The 27,630-nt window shown below is 35.6% G+C and overlaps 1 protein-coding gene across 1 annotated transcript; it reads left to right on the forward strand.

The window, feature by feature from the left end:
- The first annotated feature begins 454 nt into the window (after positions 1–454).
- Positions 455–26,786, forward strand: LOC129882896 (protease Do-like 2, chloroplastic). Its single transcript, XM_055957383.1, has 21 exons — positions 455–718; positions 1,395–1,574; positions 2,134–2,184; positions 4,465–4,538; positions 5,889–5,952; positions 12,687–12,731; positions 15,689–15,796; positions 17,492–17,569; positions 18,560–18,626; positions 18,828–18,886; positions 19,461–19,560; positions 21,930–22,009; positions 22,969–23,025; positions 24,373–24,476; positions 24,889–24,976; positions 25,064–25,149; positions 25,275–25,299; positions 25,386–25,457; positions 25,787–25,837; positions 25,974–26,034; positions 26,118–26,786. Exons 1-21 carry the CDS (start codon positions 548–550, stop codon positions 26,363–26,365), a joined length of 1,869 nt encoding a protein of 622 aa, XP_055813358.1. The 5' UTR covers positions 455–547; the 3' UTR covers positions 26,366–26,786.
- Positions 26,787–27,630: the final 844 nt, after the last annotated feature.

A 27,630-nucleotide genomic window follows, 5' to 3' on the forward strand; every position in this document is an offset into this window, starting at 1 on the left:
AATAATATATCTGTCTAAAGTTTATCAATATTAATTGTAATAGTTTTGATTTTTTTTTATAAATTTGACTTAAATAAAATAGGGATAATTACCAAAACAATGACCATTCTGTGTATATTCATGTATACTTAGTGTATATTTCAGGTATAAAATATATTACAATATATATTCAGTGTATAACTTATGTTTAAATAATCTATATTATATAGTCAGTATATACTTTTTATGACTTTTGCAAGATATATCGTATAGTCATATTTCCTGTATTTTTTGACTATTTTTTTATGTAAATAAAATATGACTATATTTTTTATAAATTAATTAATTTATTATATATATTTGAAATTGATATTCGCTCTATCTAACATTATTTAATTTAACACAGTATTTATGATATTTTATTTGACAGCGGAGGGAGTTGTAAAAATAGGGATGCAATTCCCAAATTATAAGGAGGCGCCAAAGTAGTAGTTTTATTACGGATAAGGAAAGAGTCCATTTTCCTTTCTTCAGTCTTCTCTTCACTCTTCTCCATTGCATTAGTAATATGGCAGTTGTAGCTGCAACCTGCTGGTTCTCTGCCGGCACCGGCACTTCAATCCCCTTTCTAACTTCTCAGCGCCTCTCAACGTCCCTAAGACCTCCTCCTCCTCCTTTATTTATTCCTAAAGCTGTAAATCAAAAGTCATCATCTTCTCCTCATCACCCCCCTTCACAGGTGAATTACAAGTCCCATTTTCTCTATTTCCAGTTAAGCATTGTCTTTATTACTATTTAACTTTAATTTCGACTGTTCCCTTTCTTTTCCCCAATCTCGGGTCTTTTTTTTGTAATTCCTAAAACTGTTCAAAATTTTCTCTGTTTCCTTTTGTTCTTTCCATTGCCCATTGGTATGCAAGAATGCAATTCATAGGAATTACTGATATGATAAATCTCGAGGTTAGTGCAAAAAATGATGAATGAACATAAGTTCAGGATTTTGGGTTCCATACAAGTGCTAGTGTTACTATGTTTTTGTTTTTGGGTAATAGACGCTATAAAGATATAAGCATTATTCTCTTGTATGATTTCTATTATCCAAAATGTAAAGAAATATGACTGATGGAAAAATGTAAGATAATTAGAGAAGTTGGAATTCACAAATTTTATTACTCTATCACTTGAATGAAAAATGATATAACAAGTGAAAGAAATACCCAGTTGTCATTATTGATGGCTCCTTCCAGTAAGTTTGATGATTCATACAGCCTGAATTGCTGTTATGAGTTCGTGTTTTTCAATACTTGTGGCAGTGCTGCTTGTCACATTACTATATCCTAATTTAGGAAAAAAGTAGTAACTTTCTTTATGTTCATGAGTAAAGATTTTATCTAACAAGCAAATGATGGATTCAGAAAGCAGTTGGTAAACAGAACTTCCTATGGAGATCAAAAGAGGAAAGGCATTTAGCAAATAAGGATGGCAGAAGCAGTAAAAATGAAACGGGACGATCTCAGTCAACTGCATTTAAATTTTCTGGTCTGCAGAGGAAAGGATCAGGGAAGGGAGCCCCATTTGAGTCAAAAGAGCAGCAGGTACGATGACAGTCGTAATACTTCTTCTGTTTGTGTTGTCTTGGTGTCTGGTTCTCTTTCTCATTTATGAGAGTTATTAAGAAGAAATAGCAGGGTGACAGGGTAAGGGGTTGGGGGGGTTGAGAACCTGCAAAGCCTTTTCATTCGTCTCATGCTTTGGTTCTTCCATAGTTTTGATCACACAGTGATGTTCTGGATCTGCACATAAGTGTCATTAATTTGCCTGGTTGGATGCCATATGCATTTTCTTCTACTTTTTACTTTTGTACGCCCTTTCGCAGTGCTAGAAAACAGCAGCAATATTCTTGAGATTGATATTTCTAGTTATTGGGCTGTTCTCATGGACAGGATCAAAGTTCATTTGGACATTGATACTTCTACGTTCTTTCCATATTAGTTTTCCATTCACCTGTTCTATTTATCCTTAGTAGTTTTATCATTGAACTAGATAATTTTGGTGCTGGTAAGTCCTTTCCACTTTATCATGTTCCCCCAAAAAAGTTTCATGTTGTCTTCAGTTGTTCTATACCACTTTATCTAAGTTGGTTTTCTTTTACAGGTAGAAACTGGTATCATTGAAGATGCAACTTTTCTTAATGCAGTCGTGAAGGTACTTATGTGGTTAAATGACAATAATCTTTTGATGCTTATTTCCTTTTAAGGCCTCTTCTTTGAAGCTCAATATTTTCTCTTTCACTTTTCTAATTGTTTACTGAAGTTTATCGATTTATCTCTTTATCTCTTTCTGCGATTAGTATTTGTGGAGAGTTGAACCTGTAACTCCTACCAAGTATATCCCTTAGCTCCTACCCACATTCTATTCTGACCCTTACTATTAAACCTGTAGCAAACTGTTGATCTCAGCTCATCCTTGCTCAGTGATCTCTTCATTGCTGTGTTTAGGAGTTGAGACTAAATTCCTGTTATCTGATGTCCAAGCCATATATGGTTATGTACGCATAGGAAACAACATAATCTGATATAAATATTGCATGCTAGTCTAAAAAACAAACTGTTGGTGGCTCCTTTTTGTATGTTTAGTTAGCTCTTGCAATTGTTGATAGTTGACCTTCAATATTTTAGCATTAAGGTCTAAAAGCCAGCCCTAACTTCTCATATATTTTAAAAAATTAACTATACTATAGTTTTATGTACCGTGAAATATCAGAGATATTGGAAATCCATTGAGTTTATGAACATATTGGAAGCATAGAGGAGAATGATGATAACTCACTAAACAAACTTCAATTCAATCTGTCAACGATTGCAAGTTTAATGAAGGGAGTGAAGGACAGCAAAGATATATCGATATTATTGAAGACATAAAATGTAGACTAAGATTCCCTTAGATCTATTATGGCAAAATTCCAAGCTGCTCTATACTTCTTGTCACCTTAAACACTTATAAATGCTTGAGGTTCTCAACATGTGTTTCTTCACCTTGCTTGCATAGAGGTTTTGTTTGCGTAGGTCTAAACTATAAATAGTATTCTATGATTTCTCCCATTAAATATGAAGCTATTTCTTACAGTCAAAAGAATTGATGTCCAAATCGTTATATTTGCATTAAATATGTTTAGGCTCTATCATTTAATATAGTTTAGGCCATGTTTTATTCTATTGAATAGTTTCCTAAGATGATTTCTGTGAAATGATATTGAAAAAAATATGTTTAGGGCTTAAAAGAAAGAATTAAATGGATATGAACAAGGAGTTACAGATAGATCATGTGAGGTGGATGGGCTGGTCAATTTGATTAAAAATAAAGAACTCATAGCTATATTTATAGAGCGGGTCAGGGCTGATATAGGGTAGGCCAATTCCAAAGCTCACCTAGACCAGTTCCATTCCTATTAATAGTTGGTCTATACATAGCCAAAGATTTTTTTGTGAGTCTACAGTCCTAAAGTTTAGGGCTGTCCGTGGGATGGGACCTTGCTCAACCTGCCTAATCCCTTCCAGAAAATAAGGGCTTGAATCATCTGTTTAGCCCTACGGGGACCGGGTTTGGACAAAAATCAGACCCTGCCAAAAAACATGATTTGGTCTTGAACAAAAACAATAACCTTCAGCTAGTCCATGACTGGCCCTTTATGGCCATTATTTTGATATTAGTCATATCAATTATTTATGCATTTGAAAGTAATTTGCATTTTGATATTTATTTAGATTGATTTAAAAGGTTAATTGGTAAGAATGATAAAATGTTAGATTACTTTGAAAGTAATTTGCATTTTGATATTTTATTTAGATTGATTTAAAAGGTTATTCGGTAACAATGATAAAATGTTAGACTACTTTGTGGCTGTTTACTTGTTATTATTGTGTGCTCATAGTTATTAACTTGTTTAGTCTAAATCACATGCATTCTCAAATAGAATAAGCTTATTTTGTTCGAATTAATTTATTTTGATATAAAAGTTGATGATTATTAAATAATATGATTGTTAAATTTGATGATAAAATTGGGTAGAAGTTTTGATGGGGACCATTTGCTTCCCAAAACTAGTCCTTACTCGAATTTGGCTGGCGTAGACTTGACAATAAGATTATGAAGCTTGAATGGGACATAGGTTTCTGAGCCATTAAAGATATATTGTCTTGTGCCTCTTCAACTAAATGGTTTAGTTCTTCCAGTTGGAAGATAATGTAAATGTACCATGTGAAACTAACTACTGACTTCTATATACTTCTGCTGTTAAGTTGTGTAGAGTGCAGACCTCCATCAACAATAAATGTCTTCTTCTTCTTCTTTCTTTCTTTTTCTTTTTTTTTTTAAGCATCAGAAAGGTGTATCATATATCACATATATCTGCATGTACAGTTGGATTTTGATAATTTTATAATGCAATGGACTCACTTTTTCCCTCTCCATCATGTTTATCTCTAGGTTTTCTGTACTCACACTGCTCCAGATTATTCCCTCCCGTGGCAGAAGCAAAGACAATTTGCAAGTACTGGAAGGCATGCAATTCCAGCTTTCTCTCAACTTTAGTACTTCCTTTAAAAGTTGTGAGAAAAAGTAAAATTTCTTGCAAAGAGTAGTTTTTGATTGGGCCTAAATGCTTTGATTCTCATTATATTGCCAATTATACATAGAAGACAGAAGTTGCTAGGGGATTGGTGCATACAAATATTGTGCCTATTGAAATATCTACATATACAGATTTGCACATTGACTTATAATATCAAATAATCTAAAGAAAATTTCACTCTCCATCCCATTTTATACGCCAAGTGTTTGATTATACAGAGTTTAAGATATTAATTTGACTTAATTGTTATGTTAGTGGTAGTAGAAGAAACTATAGGATAGCAGGTTGAAAGTTAGTTTCATGAGGAAAAAACCACATCAAGATTTGTAACATATATAATTGGATGATTTTAAATTCCTTTTAGTTTCATGAGGAAAAAACCACATCAAGATTTGTAACATATATAATTGGATGATTTTAAATTCCTGAAAGTTGTGCTACTAGAATAAAATAATAGTTAGTGTAATGATGTCAAACATTTTAGGATGTCCCAAAATGGAAATAGTGTCATCTAAATTTGGGTGGAGGGAGTATTGACTATTGAAGCATTAACTAAAGTTTTTCTTAGCATATGGCATATATCATGATAGGATGACCTTTGAAAAGAATTTCAGTAGAAATAATTTACATATACCAGCAGAAAAAGTATATTTTGGTTATTCTATATCATATTTGTTGTTATAAGGGGTTGGAAATATTTTTGTATAGACGAGGGTTTTGGTGTTACTTATACAGACAAAGTTAATTTTTGTACTGATGAGGGGAGCATTCGTGTGCATTCCTGCTATTTGTAAAGATTTGGAATAGTTATGAGATATCAATTAGTGGAAAAGATTGGGTGCTCTTTGTAAGTTATTTTTTTTTAAGAATAATGTTTTTGAATGATGATCTCTACTTTTTGAATACAGTTTGTATGTTGAAATTATCTCCTTCATATTAATAAAATGAATCGGATATATATTAATTACCATAGTTTAGAGTTATTTTGCTACATCTGACAATGCATGTGTTTCTCTGTGGTAATTAAGAATCTCAAGTAAGTCAATGCATGTGTTTCTCTGTGGTAATTAAGAATCTCAAGTAAGTTTCTTTAAGAAATTATAACTATTGGCTATTAGAAATATTAAGCATGGGACATGGAATGAAGTTGGTTCCTGTTAATTACTTATGAGGAATTGTTGGTTTGTACAATAATTCACTGTTATGTGTGTATCTGTTACATCTTTAAGGAGAGGAAGTGGGACTGCCCACAATTCTGACGTTTGTTTTCTTTGTACAGTGCTTTCATGATTGGTGACGGGAAACTCCTGACAAATGCTCATTGTGTTGAACATGGTACCCAGGTAAAGGTTTACCTTTGCTATGTAGACAATATTCCTATTAACTGACTTCTATGTGCCTGTTTTTGTCTGTCCCTTTCTTCTTTGAATGGAAGAAACCCTGAAGTTTTCTCAATATGCTTTTATTAGAATAACAATTTTTTATCATAACAGAAATTCTCTAGAAAACTTTTTTCTTCATTTTATAATACAAAGCCCTTAAACTAAGCAAATGGTGTCATGAGAATTGATTATCAGGACCAATAAATCATAATATTTCTCTTTTTTGATAACCAAGAAATCCTCAAGGGCTAGTGGCGCAAGGTTTGGAGTTCGGTGGATAATGGGCCAACCCTTTATCCTCCTCCAATTAAATGCTAGACTATTGTTTGTGGCAGGGTTTGAACTTATGGCGTGGGCTTGACCCATACATCACACGTTGAGTACCTTTTTGTACCAATGAAGAATTATCTTCTGTTAAATTTGACAAGATTCTAGATGAATTAATGTGAATATTTGGTAGGAAGATAATTCTTCATTGGTACAAAAAGTCAAGGTATTAACTTTGTAGGTAGAGATTTCGTTGAAGAGTGAGCTATCAAGGTTGAGAAGGTTATCACAAACGATAACGCTACAGACATGTTGACCAGCATAGTCCGGCTTGGCAAGTTTGCACACTGCAAGGACTTGGTTGGAGTATGCATCAACTGATGCAGCTCTGGGAGAACAACTGCTAGGTAGAGCTAGTGTGTTCAACAAAGGTTTGATTCTTCTTGTTTCTTACAACAGAATTGCCCAGTAAGTTTAGAAGTTTTTGCCGTAGTTGTTCATATGCATGCTCAAAACGCAAACCAAGGTAGAGATTGAAAGAGTTGGTTTGGTCTTTGTGGCGTCAAACCCAATGGAAGATTTGAGTTTGAAGACACAATCAAAATTTGTTGAGAAAAAGTTGAAAATGGAGAATCTTGCCAAGGTGGAGGTTTGTTAAATTTGACAAGATTCTAGATGAATTAATGTGAAGATTGGGTAGGAAGATAATTCTTCATTGGTACAAAAAGTCAAGTAGTAACTCTGTAGCTGAAAGTTTTGGTAAACCATAAAATGGTTTCACAAGTTAAACCTTGACATTTTGACACAGAGTGATGTCATGGATGACATCAAGAACAAGAATTCATTCATATAAATAGGTAACTCTTGATTCATTTGAAACACACATCTCTAATGCTTTCTCATATTCTAAGGCATTTGATCTTCTTTCTCTTTTGTAGCATTTCACTTGTATTTCTTTGGAGTGAAATAAATATTGGTTGATTCTGTCTGAGGATTAGGCAAAATAAAATAAGATTTTGCCGAACCTCGTAAATTCCTGGTGTTCTTTTTTCATTGTTGTCTCATTTATTAATTATTAGTTGCCTTTAGATATGACAGTTGTGATTTTATAACTCTCTATATATTCGGCTTCCGCAACATCTTTTTACCAAATCTTCACATTAATTTATTTAGAATCTTGTAAAATTTAACAAATCTCTACCTTGGCAAGATTCTCCATTTTCAACTTTCTCTCAACAAAAACTTTTGATTGTGTCTTCAATCTCAATCCTCCATTGGGTTTGACCCCACAAAGACCAAACCAATTCTTTCAATCTCCATCTTGGTTTGCGTTTTGAGCATACATATGAACAACTCCTGTCAAAACTTCTAAGCTTACTGGGCAATACCGTTGTAAGAAACAAAAAGAATCAAACCTTTGTTGAACACACTAGCTCCACCTAGCAGTTGTTCTCCAGAGTTGCATCAGTTGATACGTACTCTCACCAAGTGTGCAAACTTGGTAAGCGGGACTATCTTGGTCAACATGTCTGCAGCTTTGTAGTCTGTGATAACCTTCTCGACCTTAATAGCTCCCTCTTCAACGACATGAAATCTGACATCAATGTGTTTGGTGCTCTCATGAAATCTTTGATTTTTAATCAAATGAATAGCACTTTGACTATCACATGTTAGAGTTGATTCCAACTGAACCAAACTCAATTTTGCCACCAAACCTTTCAATTAGATAGCTTATTTCACTGCTGCTGTTGCTGCCATATATTCTGCCTCTGTTGTAGACAAAGTGACAATCGACTGTAAAGTCGATTTTCAACTAACGTCATTGCCAACGAGAGTAAAAATGTATTCATTTGTGGACCTCCTTCTATCAAGATCCCATGCATAGTCATAATCCACATAACCGAGAATTGAAATACCTTCACTTTTTCGAAATGTTAGGCCAACATCAGAAGCTCCTTTGAGATATTTTAATATCCACTTGATAATTTCCCAAGTGTGCACACCATAGCATAGGTAATGCTACCAACTGCTCTAGCATAAGGAGCCTTTGGCATTTGATCTACCCCATCCTCAGACTGAGGCATTTTGTAACTCTGAAAGCTTAAAATGAGAAGATAATGGTGTTCTTACGGGCTTGCTCATATGCATATTGAATCTCTCAAGAACCTTTTCGATGTACCTCTTCTAAGCAAGATGTACAACACTGTTTTCTCTTAAAATCTCCATTCCAAGAATTTTCTTTGCAGCTCCCAAATGCTTCATGTCAAATTCCTTGCTCAACAATTTCTTCAAAATATTTATCTCTGTGATGTTGTTAGCAGCAATAAGCATATCATGAACATACAACAATAAATAAATCATAGAGTTACCAAACATCTTGTTATACACAAAGCTATCAAATGCACTCCTCGAGAATCCATGTATAGTCATGAATGCATCAAACCTCTTGTACCATTGTCTAGGGGATTGTTTCAAACCATACAAAGACATCTTCAGTTGACATACATGATTTTCTTTTTCTTCAGTTAGGAAATCTTCAGGCTAATCCATAGAGATTGTCTCTTCTAGATCACCATGTAAGAAAGCAGTTTTGACATCAAGCTGTTGAAACTCCAAATCAAATTGTGCAACCAATGCTTGTAGCACACAAATTGAGCTATGTTTCACGACTGGAGAGAAGATATCGTTGTATTCAATTCTCTCCTTCTGACTGAAACCTTTGCAATCAATCTTGCCTTGGACCTAGCATCTTCCACTTCTGGAATACCTTCTTTCTTTCTGTAGACCCATTTGCATCCAACTGTCCTCTTCCCTTTGGCCTTTCAACTAAGACCCATGCCTCATTTTTGTGCAGAGACTATCTCTTCCATCATGGCTAACCGCTATTGTGCAACATCCTTGCAAGAAGTTGCTTCAACGTACGAGGAGGGCTCGAGGTTTTTAATCTCTTCTTCTGCAACTATGAACACATATGCAATCAGATTTGCTTGCTCTATAAGACGTTCTGGTTTCCTTATCTGCCTTTTAGCCCTTCCTTTCACAATTGTGTATGGTTCATTGACAACAAGTTCTTCAAGATCTGCATTTTTTGACTCATCAACTTAAGTCTCTTGATCCTTTTCCTTGGTAAGCTCCACCGATAGCTCTACCTGCTAGTTGTTCTTGTTTCCTAATAACTCCACAGAAACTTTACGAGGATCAAGTATAGAGGATTCATCAAAGGTAACATCTCTACTAATTATAAATTTGAGTAAGACAAACACCAAAGCTTGTACCTTTTTACTCCATCTACATACCCTACGAATATGTCCTTCTTAGCCCTTGTTTCAAGCTTTCCTGTATTAACATGATAATAAGCTAGACACCCAAATATTCACAAGTATGAATAATTAGAGGGTTCACCTGACCATCTCTCATTTGGAGTCTTAAAGTCATACGCTGATGGTGGAGATCGATTGACAATATAAGAAGTAGTGTGAACTACTTCAGCCGAAAACACTTTGGATATTTTGGCTTGTAAGATCATTCAACGAGCCTTCTCAAGAAGAGTTCTGTTCATCCTCTCGACAACTCCTTTCTGCTGTGGTGTGTGCCTGACCGTCTTATGTCTTCTGATCCCATGAACCTTGCTGAAATCATTGAACTCTTCACTGCAAAACTCCAAGCCATTGTCTGTGCGAAGATACTTGATTTTTTTCTCTATTTGATTCTCAACCAAAATCTTCCATTCTTTAAATGCTTCAAAAGCATCACCTTTTGCCTTCAAGAAATGCACCCAAACCTTTCGTGAAAAATCATTAATGAATGTGAGAAGATACTTCTTTCCTCCTTTCGATGGAAGCTTAGAGGGACTCCGTAAATTTGAATGGTTGTAGTCTAGCACCTCTCCCATCTTGTGCTTGCCAGTGCTGAAGCTGACCTTCTGCTTCCTTAGGACACAATGGTCACAAAATTCAAGTGTGCTGATCTTCTCACCATTCAAAAGGTTACGTTTGTTCAACATCTCCGGTCCTCGTGCACTCATATGGCCCAGTCTCATATGCCATAATCATGCCTTGTCGTCATCAGATAACTGCACTATAGATGCATTAACAGAGCCAACAATGGTGTTTCCTGCTAGTGTGTAAGAGCCATCCTCTAGCTTGGCCTTCAGCATGACTAAAGACCCTTTATTCAATCACATAGTTTGGGCTCCTAGAATATGGCGCCCTTGGGGCTTTCTATTTGATTGTATCGAAACGGATACTCAATTTAAAGTGAGTAAACAGAATTTAGTCACTTTCATAATACCTTCTCGCTTATGTACATGTAGCCTTGTTTATCCATAGTACCAAGGGAGTTCAAATTCTTCTTTCGATCAGGAACATGCCGAACTTCTGTAATAGTCCTCATGATTCCATCATGGCAGCGAACCCGAACTGAACCAATGCCAACTATTTTGCAAGTTGCATTATTGACCATTACTACGATTCCTCCACTTGTCTTATAGCTGCTGAACCAATCTCTTCGGAATGTCATATGTAGGGTACAACCAGAGTCTAACACCCATTTGTTGTCATAGACTCCACTATTGCATAATGTAGTTAGCACATATTCATCATCAGACTCATGTACCTGCTCAACAATGGATGCACTCGCCTTTTCGTTGGACTTTGACATAGGTTAATCTCGTTGAAAATGTCCCTTCCTGTGACAGTCCCAACACTCCGCATTCTTCTTGTTCACACGAGACTTAGATCTGTGCTTTGATTTGCTCCTTCCCTGTTGGCTAGTATGGCCTCTCATAAAGAGCCCTCTAGCTTCGTCATCTTTGTCTCCTTCAAAATACCTCCGCATATCACAAGAGTGCTTGCCGCACTTGCTTAGGAGTGATAGACTCCTTGCTATACATCATTGAATTCTCAATATCACGATATTTTGAAGTCAATGAAAATAGCAAAACACATGCAAGAGTCTCCTCATCTTCTTTACTTCGGGCAGTCTGTAACTGCATCACAAGTTTATTGAATTCATCTAGATGGTCTTGCAACAAAGTACCTGACTCCATCTTAAATGTGTGAAGACGCTGTTGTAACAACGTCCTTGTTGTCACCCGATCCTGGTATAACCCTTCCAGCCTTTCCATAACTGTTTGGCTGTCTCCTCGGTACTTGTACTCACTTCACAAAGCACGTTAGGTGCAAGGGACAGTTGGATTACACTCAATGCATTTCCTTCAATCTTCTCCTTGTTGGAATCCGATGTGTCATCGAGGTACTTTCCGTCAATAGCATGGATTGAACCTTCCCTCTGCTGTAACGCCATCATCTGGATTTTCCAGATATTAAAGTTGTTGCCCCCACTAAATGTATTAATTTCAAATTTCATGGAACTCATTGTTACTTGTTCTTCCTCTTCGACTACAAAGTATTTGGAAATACAGGAAATCAAAGTAATTCTTTTTTGATGTGGAACTTTAGACTGTGCTGCAACCACAGAGCATACTTAGACATAACCTTGGCTCTGATGTCAATTGTTGCGTAAGACGAATATATAAAGAGTGATGAAATCACAACTGCTACATCTAAAGGCAACTAATAAATAGTAAATGAGACAACAATGAAAAAAGAACTCCAAGAATTTACGAGGTTCGGCAAAATCTTATTTTCTTTTGCCTAATTATCAGATACAATCAACTAATATTTATTTCACTCCAAAGGAATACAAGTGAAATGCTACAAAAGAGAAAGAAGATCAAATGCCTTAGAATATGAGAAGGCAAGTGAGAGGTGTGTTTCAAATGAATCAAGAGCTACCTATTTATGGGAATAAATTCTTGTTCTTGATGTCATCCTTGACATCACTATGTGTCAAAAATGTCAAGGTTCAACTTGTGAAACCATTTTATGGGTTACCAAACTTTCACCTACAAAGTTTATACCTTGACTTTTTATACCAATGAAGAATTATCTTCCTACCAAATATTCACATTAATTCATCTAAAATCTTGTCAAATTTAACGCACTTTTCTCTCTCTAATAACATGATAGGGGGGTTGGGACTACTCATTCTAAAGGAACTAGATATAAAAAGAAAGTTGAGGCATTTAGCTTAGCCCTAGAGAATGTAATTTAGCTTTAAAGAAACTTAAAGAAGTCACATTTGGGTTATCTACCCCCCCCCCCCAAATAAAAAAATAAAATATATCCCACCTAATCCACATCACCACGTCAAAATCCATCCTTTTGGCTAATTTGGACAAATCGTCGCCCATTTTCGAGCCCTACTTTTATTACTCAGTGTTCTCTAAATACATATAACTTGCTAGTCATAAGTGGTGGAGACCTCTTGCAAGTTTTGAAGTGTTTTCTTAACCACATCGTTATCAATTTCTTTAGTATATGTAGATTTAAAATGCACTTTTAGCTGAAGTGTCTGTTTGGTGGCAGGTTAAAGTGAAGAGAAGGGGAGATGACACTAAATATGTTGCCAAGGTATGCTTTTCATGTTAACTTGTAAATGCCTATATTACCTCGTAATCTTCTTGAAAATCTTATATTACCTCGTAATCTTCTTGAAAATCTTCTTTTTTTATTGGGTAGATATCTTAAGGATGCAAACTTTGTGAGGTAGATAAAAAATGCCCTGCCCTACTGTTTGCTGATCTAAACCAAGACATTCTACTTGGGGTCTGGTAAGCGGAAATGTGACCCACCCCAATTTCCCGGTTTATCATGGGGTCATTGGGTTAGTTTAGTAGTTGATAATGTACATTTCTTGTCTGTTGGAACTTAAATTTGAAGCTTCCAGCTAATTTCTTCAAAATGGCATTTGGTATTATGATTACATCTATAAGTTGGAAAGTTTATGCTTGTGGAAAGTAAGATGTTGCTAGAGAATGAAAACTACAAGGAATCTTCAAGAAGCAAGGATAAGGAGAGGGAGAAAGGGAAGGATCTGGGAAAGGGTCGTGATTGTCACCATTGAGATCGGAGTGAGAGGCAGAGGACCAGATATAGAGATGATGATGCTGGATTATCATCATATGCACAAAGATTATGACATAAATAGAGATGAGAGGCACAGACAGAGATCAAAATCTTATGATAGGGAGAGAGAGGAAAGGCATAGGACACATGTCTAAATCCTATGACAGAGTTAGAGAGGAAAGGCATGGACGCTGATCTCACTCAGGGGGAAGATATGGACATAGATTAACAACACGATCTCGCTCACGCTCCAAAAAGTAGCTTGTCCCTTATATAAATTTAAATTGTTTTTTCGGGAGAAATTGAATTAGGAATGAAGAAATTTCGGACAAGGTGGGAATGACTAGTGTTGTGGACAAGATGAGGGAAGTGAGATTGAGATGGTTCTAACATGTGAAGAGGAGATGCACAGATGCCCTAGTGAGGAGGTGTGAGAAGTTGTCCATGGTGGGTCTGAGGAAAGGTAGAGGTAGGAAAAAGTATTGAGGAGAGGTGATTAGACAAGACGTGTCATACCTGCAGCTTACCAAGGACATGACCCTAGATAGGAAGATATGAATGTCTAGGATTAGGGTAGAATGCTAGTGGGTAGTCGAACGTCGTCTAGTTTTCTTTATCAGTATTATTATTATTATTACTCTTTTATTATTTCGTTCTTCGATTTTTATTATTATCTATTGTTCCTTTGCTTCGGTTATTTTACTAGTTTTTGTTGCTACTGTTCTTTTCTCCATTATTTTCATCATGGCTTCTTTGCTATTGTATTTTCTTTCATACCTACTTTGAAATGCTTTACTTGAGCCAAGGTCTATCGAAAACAACCTCCCTATCTTCACAAGGTAGGAGTAAGGTTTGTGGGCACACCACCCTCCCCAAACCCCACTTGTGGAATTACATTTGGTATGTTGTTGTATTGGATGTGAAAATAGTTATCAAATGGATTTGTTTTACTCTTTTTAATGTGGGTTAATAACAAGCTAAAATTACTTGCCTATTGCTTGAGACTTTGAGTGTCTACCTTTGTCTTCAAAAACTTAAGTTACTTAGATTGATGCTTGTGATCTCGAAGGGAGATATCTGGACCTGGAGCTACTCGTCTTGATCTTTATTATATTAGGATGCGAGGAAGGGGAAAGAAGGTGATAAACAAGAAGAGGAAAGAAGAATGCTAAAGAAGTCTCTATAAGTACTTCACTTAGCGTTTCTATAGTCTTTCTTCCCCCTCTCCCCTTAAAGAAGAGTTTTTAAAAAGAAAATACAGAAGAATTCTTCCTACAAATAAGGTTACTGTAGTGAAAAAGAAAAGAAAGAGAGATTCCAAATAAGGAAGGTCACTCTAGTGAAAAAGAAAAGAAAGAGAGATTCCAAATAAGGAATTCGAATTAGAAGACAAAACGGATAGAAATGCTGATGAGCATAATGGTGCTGAAAAAGGATGGGCGGCGGAAACGCAAAAGCTAAGGGAGGAAACAAAGAAGTTCAGAGAAGAGCAGGCGGTGGAAAGGTTAAGGGAGGAAGAAAGGTTAAGGTTAGGTAACCCCTTTCTTGAGAAATAGCCGGATTAAATAAAAACACATCATGGTGTGGTCAAGTTTTCTGAGTTGAGACTGTGCCTGAGCTTTTGGTGCTACTGGAAGACGTTAACTTCCCCAAATCCAGTAAACGAGATATTCTAACTACTGCTTAGAAGTTTCTGTTTCCTCTGGGTCTTGTGCTATTTTTTATTTTTTGAAAAAAGGACTATGGTGTTCTAGTTATCAGTGGATCCATTCCTTACCCTCTGCACATACAAGAACCATCTGCGCTGGAGCTCCTGAAAATTTTCCAGTTTTAAACAATTGATAAATTAATTAAATAGGTCCCTCCTGGTTATCAAAAAGATTAAGTAGCCCCCTTCTATTTTTTTCTTTTGCAAGGTGTAACATTTAGGTCTTGGGCCTAACTCACACACCAAAAGCTAGCTCAATGGGAGGAGGATTGTCCAACCTTATAAGGAGACCACCTATCTCTTTAACCACCAATGTGAGACTTTTTCATTCTTCAACATAAGGAAAATAATAAATTGATTTTGCAGTCTTGACAACCTGTAAGTACTTTAAGACAATGCATTTAGTGATGCCTGCTAAATGTTAAGACTGTAAATGGAACAAAAGGATGCTATTCCTTAACAAGATCTCTTTTATGATGTTGAGAATCATAGGCTAGATGAGTATAGGCTAGATCATTGGAAAATTAGTTTCTATAGATGGAAAGCAGTGTCTAACTTTATATAATGTAATTGGTTTTTGGTTCTAGGAGTATCCTTAACAAGATTTCTTTTATGATGTTGAAAACTGGAAGCTAAGTGAGAGATGACTACATATAGGGCAGTCTATTGAAAAGATTAGTGATGAAAAGTCGTGTCAAAAGTGCTTAAATGTCATTGAGTTTTGGTGTTTTATTTCAACATCTATTGAATGCAGGTTCTAGCTAGAGGAGTAGAGTGTGACATAGCCTTGCTATCTGTGGAAAACAAGGACTTCTGGAAAGGAGCTGAGCCCCTCCGCTTTGGACACTTGCCTCATCTGCAGGTGCGTCTCACATTCCTCTTTACAGATCAGTTCCGGTGCCAATTATATGCACGTCTTTTGAAAGATTTGCTTTCTAGTTTATGTTAATCTTGTTACATATAACGTTTGCCAATCAAACTTGATTTTGGAGGTATATATCTTGGATTTGCCAATTTCTGTATTTGATTGAGATTGTTTTCTGATATGAATGATTCTGTGGTCTTATCATGCCAGCAGTTTGGTATTATTGTTGGTTTTTTTAAAAGACGGGGCAGCAAAAAAGGGTTAAAATGATTCTCTTTGGATTGAAATGTCTTTCAATTGCTTTTCAATGATTTTATTAAGCATTGAGGGGCTTTAAATAGCCAACAGAAAATACATAATTTGCATAATTTATTTAAACTAAACAACTTATTTTGGTAAAAATTATTGCAGTAACTAAAAACAAATTTCAACACTCCTCCTTTGCTTTAGTTACTGCAATTAAAAAAAACTGCTCCTCAATTTTTGCTCTAGCAGTTGATGCTGAATTTTTCTTGGTTATTTTTGAACTTGCACATTTTTTGGATATTGATCTTTCTCTTTTCCTTTCTTTTCTTATGTTGACTTTGTGCTTTAAAAACACCTTCCATGATATTATCTTGTGTAGAAGTTCTTTTGAAAGTGCTTTTATTTGGACAATTGTAGGATTTGCAAAGTGTTTTTGTAAGTATTTTCGATCCATCACAACAACACATATGACATAGGTTATAAAATATAATTGCATTTTCGCTGATCAAATCTGATAATTTTTGTCAGTGAAACTTTTTTGGGCATTCAAGGAGAGATTGCTGCTTGACATCGATATTTGTTGAAAATAGCCTTATGCTTTGTAAAAAAGCATGGGTTGAAAATGGTAGTCCTGACGGGTTAAAATGGGTAGCCTTGACGGGTTAAAAGGTAGCCCTTACGGGTTAAAAAGATGGCCCTTACGGGTTAAAAAGGTTGCCCTTACGGGTTAAAAATGGTATGGTAGTTCTTTGAAAGAACTCACAGATCCCGTAAGATCAATAAAGCTCTTAATACCACTGTTGGTATTTTTAAAAGATGGGTAGCAAAAAAGGGTTAAATTGATTCTCTTTGGATTGAAATGTCTTTCAATTGCTTTTCAATGATTTTATTAAGCATTGAGGGGCTTTAAATAGCCGACATAAAATATATAATCTGCATAATTTGAAATTTAAAATAATCTAAAATATCTCAACAACTCTAACAACCTAACTAAAATTCAAAATTCAAATTCATTTAAACGAAACAACTTATTTTGCTAAAAATTACTGTAGTAACTAAAAGCAAATTTCAACAATTATGTTAGGCTTCAATTGAAGATTAGTAGTTGACACATAGTTTTCCTTGGATTAATTATTCGGTAACAAGTAATAATAGTAAATCTACATGAAATTTGGTAAATATTTTCTCGGAGAACTTGCTGAATTTTAGGGATAGTGTAAAACCTCTTATTGCCATATTCGTATGTGTGTGCGCGTGCGTGTGTTTGTGTATATAAATGTCATTTGAAGTTTGCTGAACTGTTTTCATATTCTTAAATTGTCGTATTCAATTGAATCTCAGATGAATTCTCGACTTCTTGTTTAATACCCAAACTTAAATCTGTCTAGTACTGTTGCAATCTACATAGTTATTATTCTTAAGCTGGAAGTTATTTCTGACTTGCAGGATGCTGTAACTGTTGTAGGTTATCCACTTGGAGGAGATACCATTTCTGTGACCAAAGGGGTGGTATCAAGAGTAGAGGTTTGTGTTTGTGTTATTTGATTTTCGGATTAATGTTGCATAAATTTATATGTGTTGCCAGGCAGTGACTGAATCTTTTTATCTTCGTTAAAAGTTTGTATTGCTCTACTCACCAGTGCTACTCTTGATACCATTTCTGTGACCAAAGGGGTGGTATCAAGAGTAGAGGTTTGTGTTTGTGTTATTTGATTTTCGGATTAATGTTGCATAAATTTATATGTGTTGCCAGGCAGTGACTGAATCTTTTTATCTTCGTTAAAAGTTTGTATTGCTCTACTCACCAGTGCTGCTCTTTTGTCTTTTGCTGGGTACACCATCTCAATAAGCGAGTTATGATTGCTATTTCTCTTACCACATCAATATTGAAAGTAATGGTCTGCTAGAGTTTGAAGAACTGTGAAGTCTTTACTCTGGAACCTCCATAAATATTACATGATTTCACAAAAATTATTACATGGTATAAAATCAATAAAGAGATACCACACGAATTGTTGCTTCTCCTTCCAAAACTAGAACATATGCTTAAGGCAATTCGTTGACCTAGTCAATGGGCTATTGACATTTCATCAATGGTCTCCAGCAATTTAGCATGTTGATGGAAGCTAGGGCACTATGGTGAATATCCATTCTTCTTTGTGATAATTACTTTTTGTTCCTTTCTAATTTTCTCGTATGTTTTATTGTTTTGTTTCTTATATTGGCCACTCTTAGAGGTTGTGGTTACAGTTAAAGTTTTGCAAGCTTGTAGTGGCTCTCCTATTCTACTTACAACAACAACAACATACCCAGTGTAATCCCTCAAGTGGTCCAGATGATTTGTGTTAGCAGCTTCCTTGAAGTTGGTTCTGAGATGATATGTGAATAGAGGAAATTTTTAGAAAATAAGACAATTTTCCCTTTTACTCCTAATGATAAGTACGACAATATAGTATTTTGTCCTTGTAAATGTCGAATACTTGTGCTAACTCATATATTGGTGTTCGTCATTAGGTCACATCATATGCTCATGGATCATCTGAGCTTTTGGGCATTCAAATAGATGCAGCAATAAATCCTGGTAAATATGGACATTGATGATTGCTGTTCCTCTATAACACTAAGCATGCCCAATAAATTTGCTCCTATTAATCTAACCTGTTTATACCTTATATAAAAATCTAACTTGTTTTACACCTTCTTGCATGTGCTTGTACGAGGATCACGGGGTTGTGCTTTCTCGCTTTACTGTAGTTATTGCTACTAATAGCAACTGTTTTAGGTAATAGTGGCGGTCCTGCATTCAATGATGACGGAGAGTGCATAGGGGTGGCATTTCAGGTAGTTTCTTGTCCGAATTTGATAATGCTATTGTCATGTTACTAAATTCTAGCTTCTTTTTGGATTTACCATTCGGTCTGTAAAATATAATGTAGATCAGAATTGCAGCTTTTGCTTTTCAAGTTTCAAATTGTTTCTGTCTACTTAATTGCCCTAGTTCTTCATTCTACCCTACTGTTATAATCATTGGTTGCGAAAGGCAATTTTTGAAGCTAGCCCGAACATTTGCCTCAAGGCAGACCCATAAATACTACTATGGGGCAACCGAGGAATGGTATTGACTCTAAAGCCATACGCTCATCAGTAGTACTTTTTTTACTGATTTGAATATTTTCTTGATACATGTTCTACTTTACAAGTTCAAATTTCCTGAAACCAAATATTATATGTTTTGCTCTTTGATCAGCACATGAATCCTTTGTCTTGTGCATTCCCTCCTGAAAAACATTTTATCATCATGCTGCTTCTTCGACAAACTGTTGAGTCTTCTCTGGATTCTCATATTTTATATCAGGTTCTTTTGGAAGTTTGTGCTTTCTTTAGGATATATGTTTTCACAAGACAAGTCCTTTAGGTTTACAGGTCAGATGATGTTGAGAATATTGGTTATGTTATCCCAACTACGGTAGTGTCTCATTTTCTGGAAGACTATGAAAGGAACGGGAAGTACAGTGGTGAGTCTCTCTCCTTTTTTGGAAGTATATATTCTAAGTTGGGGAACTACCTAAATGTCTAGGATTCTGCTAACTTTTTTCCAATTTCTTATTCAGTTTGGTATACAAGAATTTTGATTTTCCAAAATGATACCTATTGACTACTGGGTGAATCACAGGGATAGAACTTTCAATTCAACCCGCTTGGGTTTGAAATCTGTGATCAGGTTTTTACATGCGCCAACCTAAATATCTGAAATTCTATTGAAGTTTGGAAAGACAACTGACCTATTCAGAACCTGTAAATGTTGACTATAATTGGTGTTTTTAACTTACTTTGTGTCCGACATTGATTGACGAAATAGGTTATTATATCCTTAAGGTTTTGAGCAATCGTTGCCTATGAGTTAGCCTTTTAGGTTGAATTAGGCCCAAGGTCTATTTTCTTTACATTGTATCAAAGCCAGACCTACCCGTATTCTTGGTTTACTCTATTGTTGAGTCCTCATGTTATATTGTTTAAACTCCCGATGTCTAGCTTTAGGCGTGGGGGGGGGGGGTGTTAGAGTGTCCTACATTGAGAGAATGTGATGTTGTCATTGTATAGTCTTGGATAGTTCTCACCTGAACTAGATTTTGGGGCTAGGTTAGGCCATAGATCCATTTCTTAAAATGCTTTTGAGTTGAATGTTACAGATATGCCCAGTTCTAAACTTTGAATAGAAGTTGTTTTGAAACTTAACCAACTTGCTGAAGCTGCTTCTCATAGACTCTCATGTGAGAATCAAGTACTTTGTGCTTGTTGTCAGCGTGTCATAGTGGGTAGGTTGCAAATGAGGGACCTAAGCATTTCAGTTCTGAGCCATGGACATTTATGTTGATGCTTCTTGGTTCTGCAAGATAAGCAAGGGTGTGTTTATGAGGGTTTTTTGCTAAAGAATTTCAAAAGTCGGTACTCCATGTGCCCCTTTCTATACAACACTATCACAATTAGGCCAAGAAAAAAGTTTTATCTTTTACTAAGATGTTTTATTTCTTAAATATTTATAATAGAAAATGATTTTGATTAATATTTCCTTTTTAAGCATTTCAGTTCTGACCATGGACATAATTCTCAAAAAATAAAATAAAATCTCAAAAGGTTCTGACAATGGACGTTTGTCTAGCAGCAAGCTGTGATGCTTCTTGGTTCTGCAAGATAAGCAAGGGTGGGTTTATGAGGGTTCTTTGCTAAAGAATTTCAAAAGTCGGTACTCCATGTGCCCCTTTCTATACAACACTACCACAATTAGGGAAAGCAAAGAGTTTTATCTTTTTCTAAGATGTTTTATTTTCGTAAATACTTTTACTGAGCCGAGGGTCTCTAGGAAACAGCCGTCCTACCTTGGTAGGAGTAAGGTCTGCGTACATTCTACCCTCCCCAGACCCCATGTTGTGGGATTTCACTGGGTTGTTGTTGTTGTTGTTGTATTTATAATTATAAATGATTTTGATTCATAATTCCTTTCTATGCAGTTTCTTAATATTTAACTTTTCATCTAAAAAGATAGAAGAATCGTGTCTGAATGCACACTGATAATAAATGATTTGATCCTCTTTCTCCAAATGCCTTTGTTATTTTTGATACGGAGCGAGTATTTAAAATGTGATAGCTAAAGGACCACATTTGAGATTCAATTTCTGAGAGAGAAGGGGTGGGAGGGCAGGATTGAGCGGGGCCATTATTTTTCCTCGATGCCTTAAATCTTAATTCTTAAGCACAAAAGTAAATCTTTCTTTTATGTAGTGGTTTGTGACCCCTCAAAACAATATAGAAACTAGCATTACTTAATTCTTGCTTGTTCTTACGGTTCCTTCCAATTGATGGCTGTTTTATAATTATGTCAAATGTAGGCTGAAGTTTTAACCTGTAACTTTCAAACTTTTATTTGGTGAAATTTTGTACTAGTTACTAATTTGTTGATTTTTTATTGTTGACTGCAACCCATTCATTCATTTATGTGGAGCGTATTTTTGTTCTCTATTATTTTGGAGTATATCTATTTATAAACAACATTATTGCATTGTGAATTTGGCATTTAGTTGTTTTCGGAAGCCTGAAGATTATCTCCCAGCCAAATATCTAGTTAACCAAAAAAAGAAAAAAGAAAGAATAATTCATGAGCCAAGTTCAGCAACATCTTTACAGAATTGCCTTAACAACCTCCTCGCCCCCACAAAGCCTCTTTTGTTTCTTCTTTTCTTTTGCTAAAGCTGCAGCACAGTACAATAGTTTATCTAATTTGTTAGTCTCATCCTTATGCGCTAAAGAACTACCAGTGCTCCATATGATTTGTTAGCTTCTTTTCCCTAGATTTTCAATAGCTTATCTAACAGTATTGTGATTTCAGGTTTTCCTTGCCTTGGGGTATTGTTGCAAAAATTGGAGAATCCAGCACTACGTGCTTGCTTGAGAGTTCCTTCGAACGAGGTCTGGATTTGTACCTAGATATATGAAGAATCCTCACTAGTTGCTAAGCTTTTTATAACAGATATCTTTCTTTCTGGAGTTCCTTATCCTTTTCTCGGTAATTCTCTTTTATGGAGGAAGGGAAAGGGCAGGAGGGGGGAGGGGCATATTAGAACCAAATGAAACCATTTTTCTTCTTTATTTAGCTGTTCGTTTGATCTTGTTTCCCAGTAGAACTGTACAAGTCCTCAAACAACTTTGTTAATACTAGAGTGGAAATGATTACTGCAGCAACATGAATTGTGTGAGAGAGGAGGAAGGATCCAGTGGCTAAATTCCTACAAAGAGACAGCAAGGGACTTGTCGTGGCTAGAATTCAGTAAATCTTTGTTTAGGGTCTTATATATGAGAAAAAAAGTGGATGATTGAATAAAAACACTCATCTCCAGTTACACAGCCAGTAGCAAAGTAATTTAAAGAAAATAGAATAAGTGTCATTAGGCTGTTAACTTGGGAAAATTGAGTTCATGGTAGGGATTGAGCTGAGCAAAGGTAGCTCTTCTTGATGATGAATCCTCCAGGCCAACATCTTTCTACACATAACTGAGCTGTCTTGAATGGAAAAGTTGGAAATACCCTGTTTGAGCAACATCAATAATATCCTCTTCTGCGACGTCTCCAGATCTCTTGAAGGAACCGTTATGAGCATTCAAGTCTCTAGCTGTGTCTACTCCTTCAAATTGGTCAATCATGGTATTAGGTGATATAATAGCCTGTCAACTGAATCTATTTATCAGATTTTCTAATTTATGCCTCATCTGAAAGCAAACCTATTTTGCATTTGTCAACTGAAGATACCTTGGCAGATCATGTGTTTGAGATAGTCAAATATAATGTCTATTGATAAATTTATATGGAGAGGTCAATCACTAATCTCTAGACGCCCTTGTTTAATACATGCTGTGTAATTGGTTTTTCAGGGTGTACTCGTACGGAAAATCGAGCCTACTTCCGATGTTAGCAATGTCTTGAAAGAGGTACCGTCCATTTATTACTGTTCACGAGTCTTTTCTAACTTTCTAAATATTTTGCTGTTATGCGTGATTCTGCTCTAAGACATTTCAGTGCACTCTTTTATTCTGTTTTACTTATTAATGTCCTCAAAACTTATAACTGGGCGTTAATGGATGGAAGGACCATGAGAAGAAGAAATGTTTTGAATGGGAAGGGAGAGATTGATGTGTAGCTGAGAAGCATAACATTGAATTGTTTTTCATGAAAAGCTCTCTGAAAGTAATTGCTTATAATAGAAGTCTTGAATCATTATTGGCATAAAACTGTAGCATGATAGTTTCTACATTATTTTGCTGCTTCTGCATTCATTTCTGTTAATTAGCTTAACGTGTTAACTGTTAAGTGCTTGTCCTGATTTTCTTACCGTATTTGGATTTTCTGTTTTCTTGAAGGACGGACAAAACATTTACCATACTTGGTTTTTATTTTGCCGAAAAGGAAAATATAATTTTTTCATATTTGGCTAATCCTTTTCTTGAAGAAAAAGGTTTAGCACTATGTAAATTAATGATCCTTCCTCCTCCTTTTACAACATCCATAGTATAGTCCTTGAGAAAGTCTTGTTTATGGGGAGAACATAAACTCTTTAAGAGTGAATTTTGTGAGTTAATTCTCTCGATATTTTTGTATTCTTTTATATTATTGAATTGCTCATATATAGGTCAATTGTCCAAACACATCAGATTCCCGATCCATATATTACGGGACTCTAATCCCATAGATTATGGGACACCATTCTGAAAAATACACTTTTTATGGAATGATACTTCCTAATTCCACTATTTATGGCATTACAATAATTACCAACAACTATTAGTATGGATTAGGGATCCTGTCGTTCCGTTTGTATTATGTCATTAACATTGATAAACATGTGCTACAGATGTAATTTCTGCAATTTATAATTAAGCTCTCATTTAAAAGTGAAGATGGATTCCATGGGAATGACTGATAGACATGAGTATCCTTTCGGAATTTGGGGAGCGTGGTGCACTATAGATGTGTTTCTACAACTCATAACTGATCTCCTCATGGAAAAACGAAGATCACGCTATGAGAATGTGAGATTGGACTGGAGTATCCTTTATGAGTTGGGGAATCATGTTGCAAAAGGATAGAGGTTTCATCCCAGGACAAGCTTAATAACTTGGAGACGAAGAGTATAGTGTATATTTGACCATTTTAGTTAGTCCTACCTACTTCACATCTGTGTGTACCTGTCTCTTTGGAAGGTTTAATTTTTCCATTATCATTAGGATGTTATTTTGATATTGTCACATAGTTTCATGATACCTGGTTCATCTTTTCAGGGCGATGTGATTGTTGGCTTTGATGGTGTTCGTGTCGGGTGTGAAGGGACAGTACCATTTCGATCAAGTGAACGCATTGCATTTCGCTATCTCATCAGTCAAAAGTAAAACTTAATTACTTCCAGAGAACTTATATAATCCTCAGGGAAATTCTATGTTGACAAAAAATATTCACTTCATTTTCAGTTTGAATGGCTAACTTTGGAACTGCTTGTTAAGTGATAATACCAATTTGTAAGACACTGCTTTGGTGTTGCTCTGTTTTCTGCATCATTTGATTTTTCTTTGACTAGTGGGATCATTGTTGTTGTCTATACAATCAGGGTTAAATTGGAATTTCCTTGCTCTTATTCTATTTCTTGGTGACCTTGAACTGTATATTGGTTGATGCACATAACCCACTGAATCCTTAGCATAATTTGAGTTTCCTCATGCTCCTTGACCCTATTACCCCCTTTTTTGTAAAGTTTGCACCTATTCCTGTTTATATGTTAACAAGGGCCTTGTCCTCTTCAGGTTCACTGGTGATGTAGCCGAACTTGGTATTATTAGAGCTGGGGAATTCCTGAAAGTTCAAGCAGTTTTGAAGCCACGTGTACATTTGGTATGTCAACGGACACTTAGTTTCTTTATTGGCGTCATCACTTGAGTCACTGTATAATTGATTTAAATGTGTTGCTCTCATCTGGAGGTTCCTTATCACATAGAAGGCGGTCAACCTTCATACCTTATAGTTGCTGGCTTGGTGTTTACACCACTATCCGAACCTTTAATAGAGTAAGTTTTACTATATATCCTTTCATTTTCTTAATGATGGGGACAGCATTCCCACATTGCTCAAATATATTCTGGTCTACCAATTCTCAGCCCTGAAAGCAATTGTTTGTTCTTTTTTTTGTTAGGGAAGAATGTGAAGATACCATAGGGGTGAGTCTAACAAATGGATGCTGCTCACAAGATTAACAAGCATTCCCCTTTGATTTAAATTAACTGGTTTCTTTGAATTCTGTTAGCTAAAACTATTGATAAAGGCTCGATACTCTTTTGCAAAGTTCGAAGGGGAACAGATTGTCATACTATCACAGGTATGTTAAGATAAAATTTCAGCTTTTGACAATCAATCTGTGGCTGCTCTGTCAAGAAAAGAAAAACAGAAGAGAATCTGCCACCTGCTGTTTTGCATATATGAATTGAAAGTTTGGTAACACCAAGTGCTGAGCCAGAGCTGGGAGGACAGGACAGGAGCTAGGGAAAATAAAGCTTAGGGAAAAATATGATGTCGTGGAAGTGAGAAAAATGGGTAAATAGGTTTTAGCGTAGTTCACTAGTTTTCCCATTGCCACCTCTTTTATGATGCTGACTGGTTAAATCTAAGTAAGGAACGCTATGTTGTTGATTGTTATTTTACTTACAGGTCTTGGCAAATGAAGTGAATATTGGGTACGAGGATTTAAGCAATGAGCAGGTAAGTTAATTTTTCCACATCTATTTTGTAATCCTATCCAGTTGCATCAAGAAGAATAATTGGGGTGTACATCAAATTTTCATTTTCAGTCGTTTATATATCTTGAATGAAATCTCAAATAACAATTTCTTGTCAGGTCTTAAAGTTGAATGGGACTCGAATTAGGAACATTCACCATTTGGCTCATCTAGTAGATTGTAAGTGTTGAGATAGATAATCATTTGAGTTTTGTTACTTTAACTCGGTCATTAAAATGCTCATATTTTGTATATTCACGCAGCTTGCAAGGATAAGTATCTAGTGTTCGAATTTGAAGACAACTTTCTGGTTGTTCTAGAAAGGGAGGCAGCCTTGTCTGCGTCATCTAGTATTCTTATAGACTATGGCATTCCGGCTGAAAGATCATCAGATCTCTTTGAGCCATATATTGATTCCATCGGACCAGATGAAGCAACCGATCAACACGAGTTTGGTGATAGTCCAGTTTCTAATTCAGAATTCGGATATGATGGGCTTCTTTGGGCTTGATCATGACATGTGAAGTTCAATCTAAGCTTCTCATTTGGAACTATTGTTCCTTCATACTTCACACGAAAAAGAAGACAGATGATCAGGCAACATTGACCATGCAGACTCTGTATGGCAGGTGTTTAGTTTTCCGTCTCCTTTGTCAAAGTTTTTGCAAGATTCGCCTCCAACATGGATCATGTTCTATACAAATGAAGTGAACATAAAAAATTTCCCGGAGGTATGTACGTAGGCACACACATTCACGTGTAAGAAGGATGTAGTCTCTCTTTAGAGAAATTGACTTGATGTAATCCATAGGGTGTGTAACACTTTTAATATGATTCATTACTTCTTATTTATTTTGTTAATTATGTTTTGTAATTGACACGATTCAATTTTGGCAACAATTTATAAAGGAGATGCCCCTTTGTTTCACAAATAGCTCTATTTATGTAAAACATCATTCCAAGGGGAAAAAACCCTTTTAGAAACACTAGTTTCACATTAGCACTTTTTAAGGTCTAGTTAGTTTATTTGGCTGGGCTTGGTTGGTAGAAATAGTGTCTTTTCACATTCTTTTTCTTGTCTAAAAGAAGAGGCTATTATCTTAATTGTGGCCAACGTGGGTTAAAAGTGAAAACTGGATGCATTTGCAATAGTCAACATTGTTTTCTCAACAAGACATTCTTTCATCTATATAGTTTTCAGTTAAAATTGCGCAACATGCTCAACCTTTTTTGGACAGTTTTCATGTGTGGTTGGGGGTTCAAAGACCACGTAAAATCGCAATCATATTGGTTGAATGATATGATGTTATAGGCATATAATGTCGTTGAATGTTTAAATGGATGTTTCAAAAGTTAACAGCAAGGATGCAGTGTAGTGGATGGGGTTGCTCAGTAAATTTGGATTAGTCGAGCTCTAATATGGATACCGAATTAACAATCATGTAGCTTTAAACAATCTTGTGGTTAGAAATAACTTTCATCACTTATATATGTAGAGTTTTCCAATACATATATTCTCTCTGTTCATATTACTTGATTCATGTTGACTTGGTATGACATTACTGAAATTCCTTTTTGGTGATTTCACTAAGAACCAAGACTCACGATCTACTAAGCTTTATATTGATTCAAAGTCAATTGCGAGTGACATGAAATTTGACTACGTAACAAGTAGTACACACATGTGTTAAACATATACTTATGAAAACTTTAAGAAAAAATCATACCACACATCTATTTAAGGGTTTATATTATAACTTATAAATGGATTTTTGT

This window comes from Solanum dulcamara, chromosome 3 (genome assembly GCF_947179165.1).
Source record: "Solanum dulcamara chromosome 3, daSolDulc1.2, whole genome shotgun sequence".
NCBI lineage: Eukaryota > Viridiplantae > Streptophyta > Magnoliopsida > Solanales > Solanaceae > Solanum > Solanum dulcamara.

Coding starts and splice junctions, on each gene's coding strand:
- LOC129882896 (XM_055957383.1), top strand. CDS start 548: ATGGCAGTTGTAGCTGCAACCTGCTGGTTCTCTGCCGGCACCGGCACT. Junction 12,732..15,688: donor ACACTAAATATGTTGCCAAG/GTATGCTTTTCA, acceptor TATTGAATGCAG/GTTCTAGCTAGAGGAGTAGA. Junction 15,797..17,491: donor GACACTTGCCTCATCTGCAG/GTGCGTCTCACA, acceptor TCTGACTTGCAG/GATGCTGTAACTGTTGTAGG.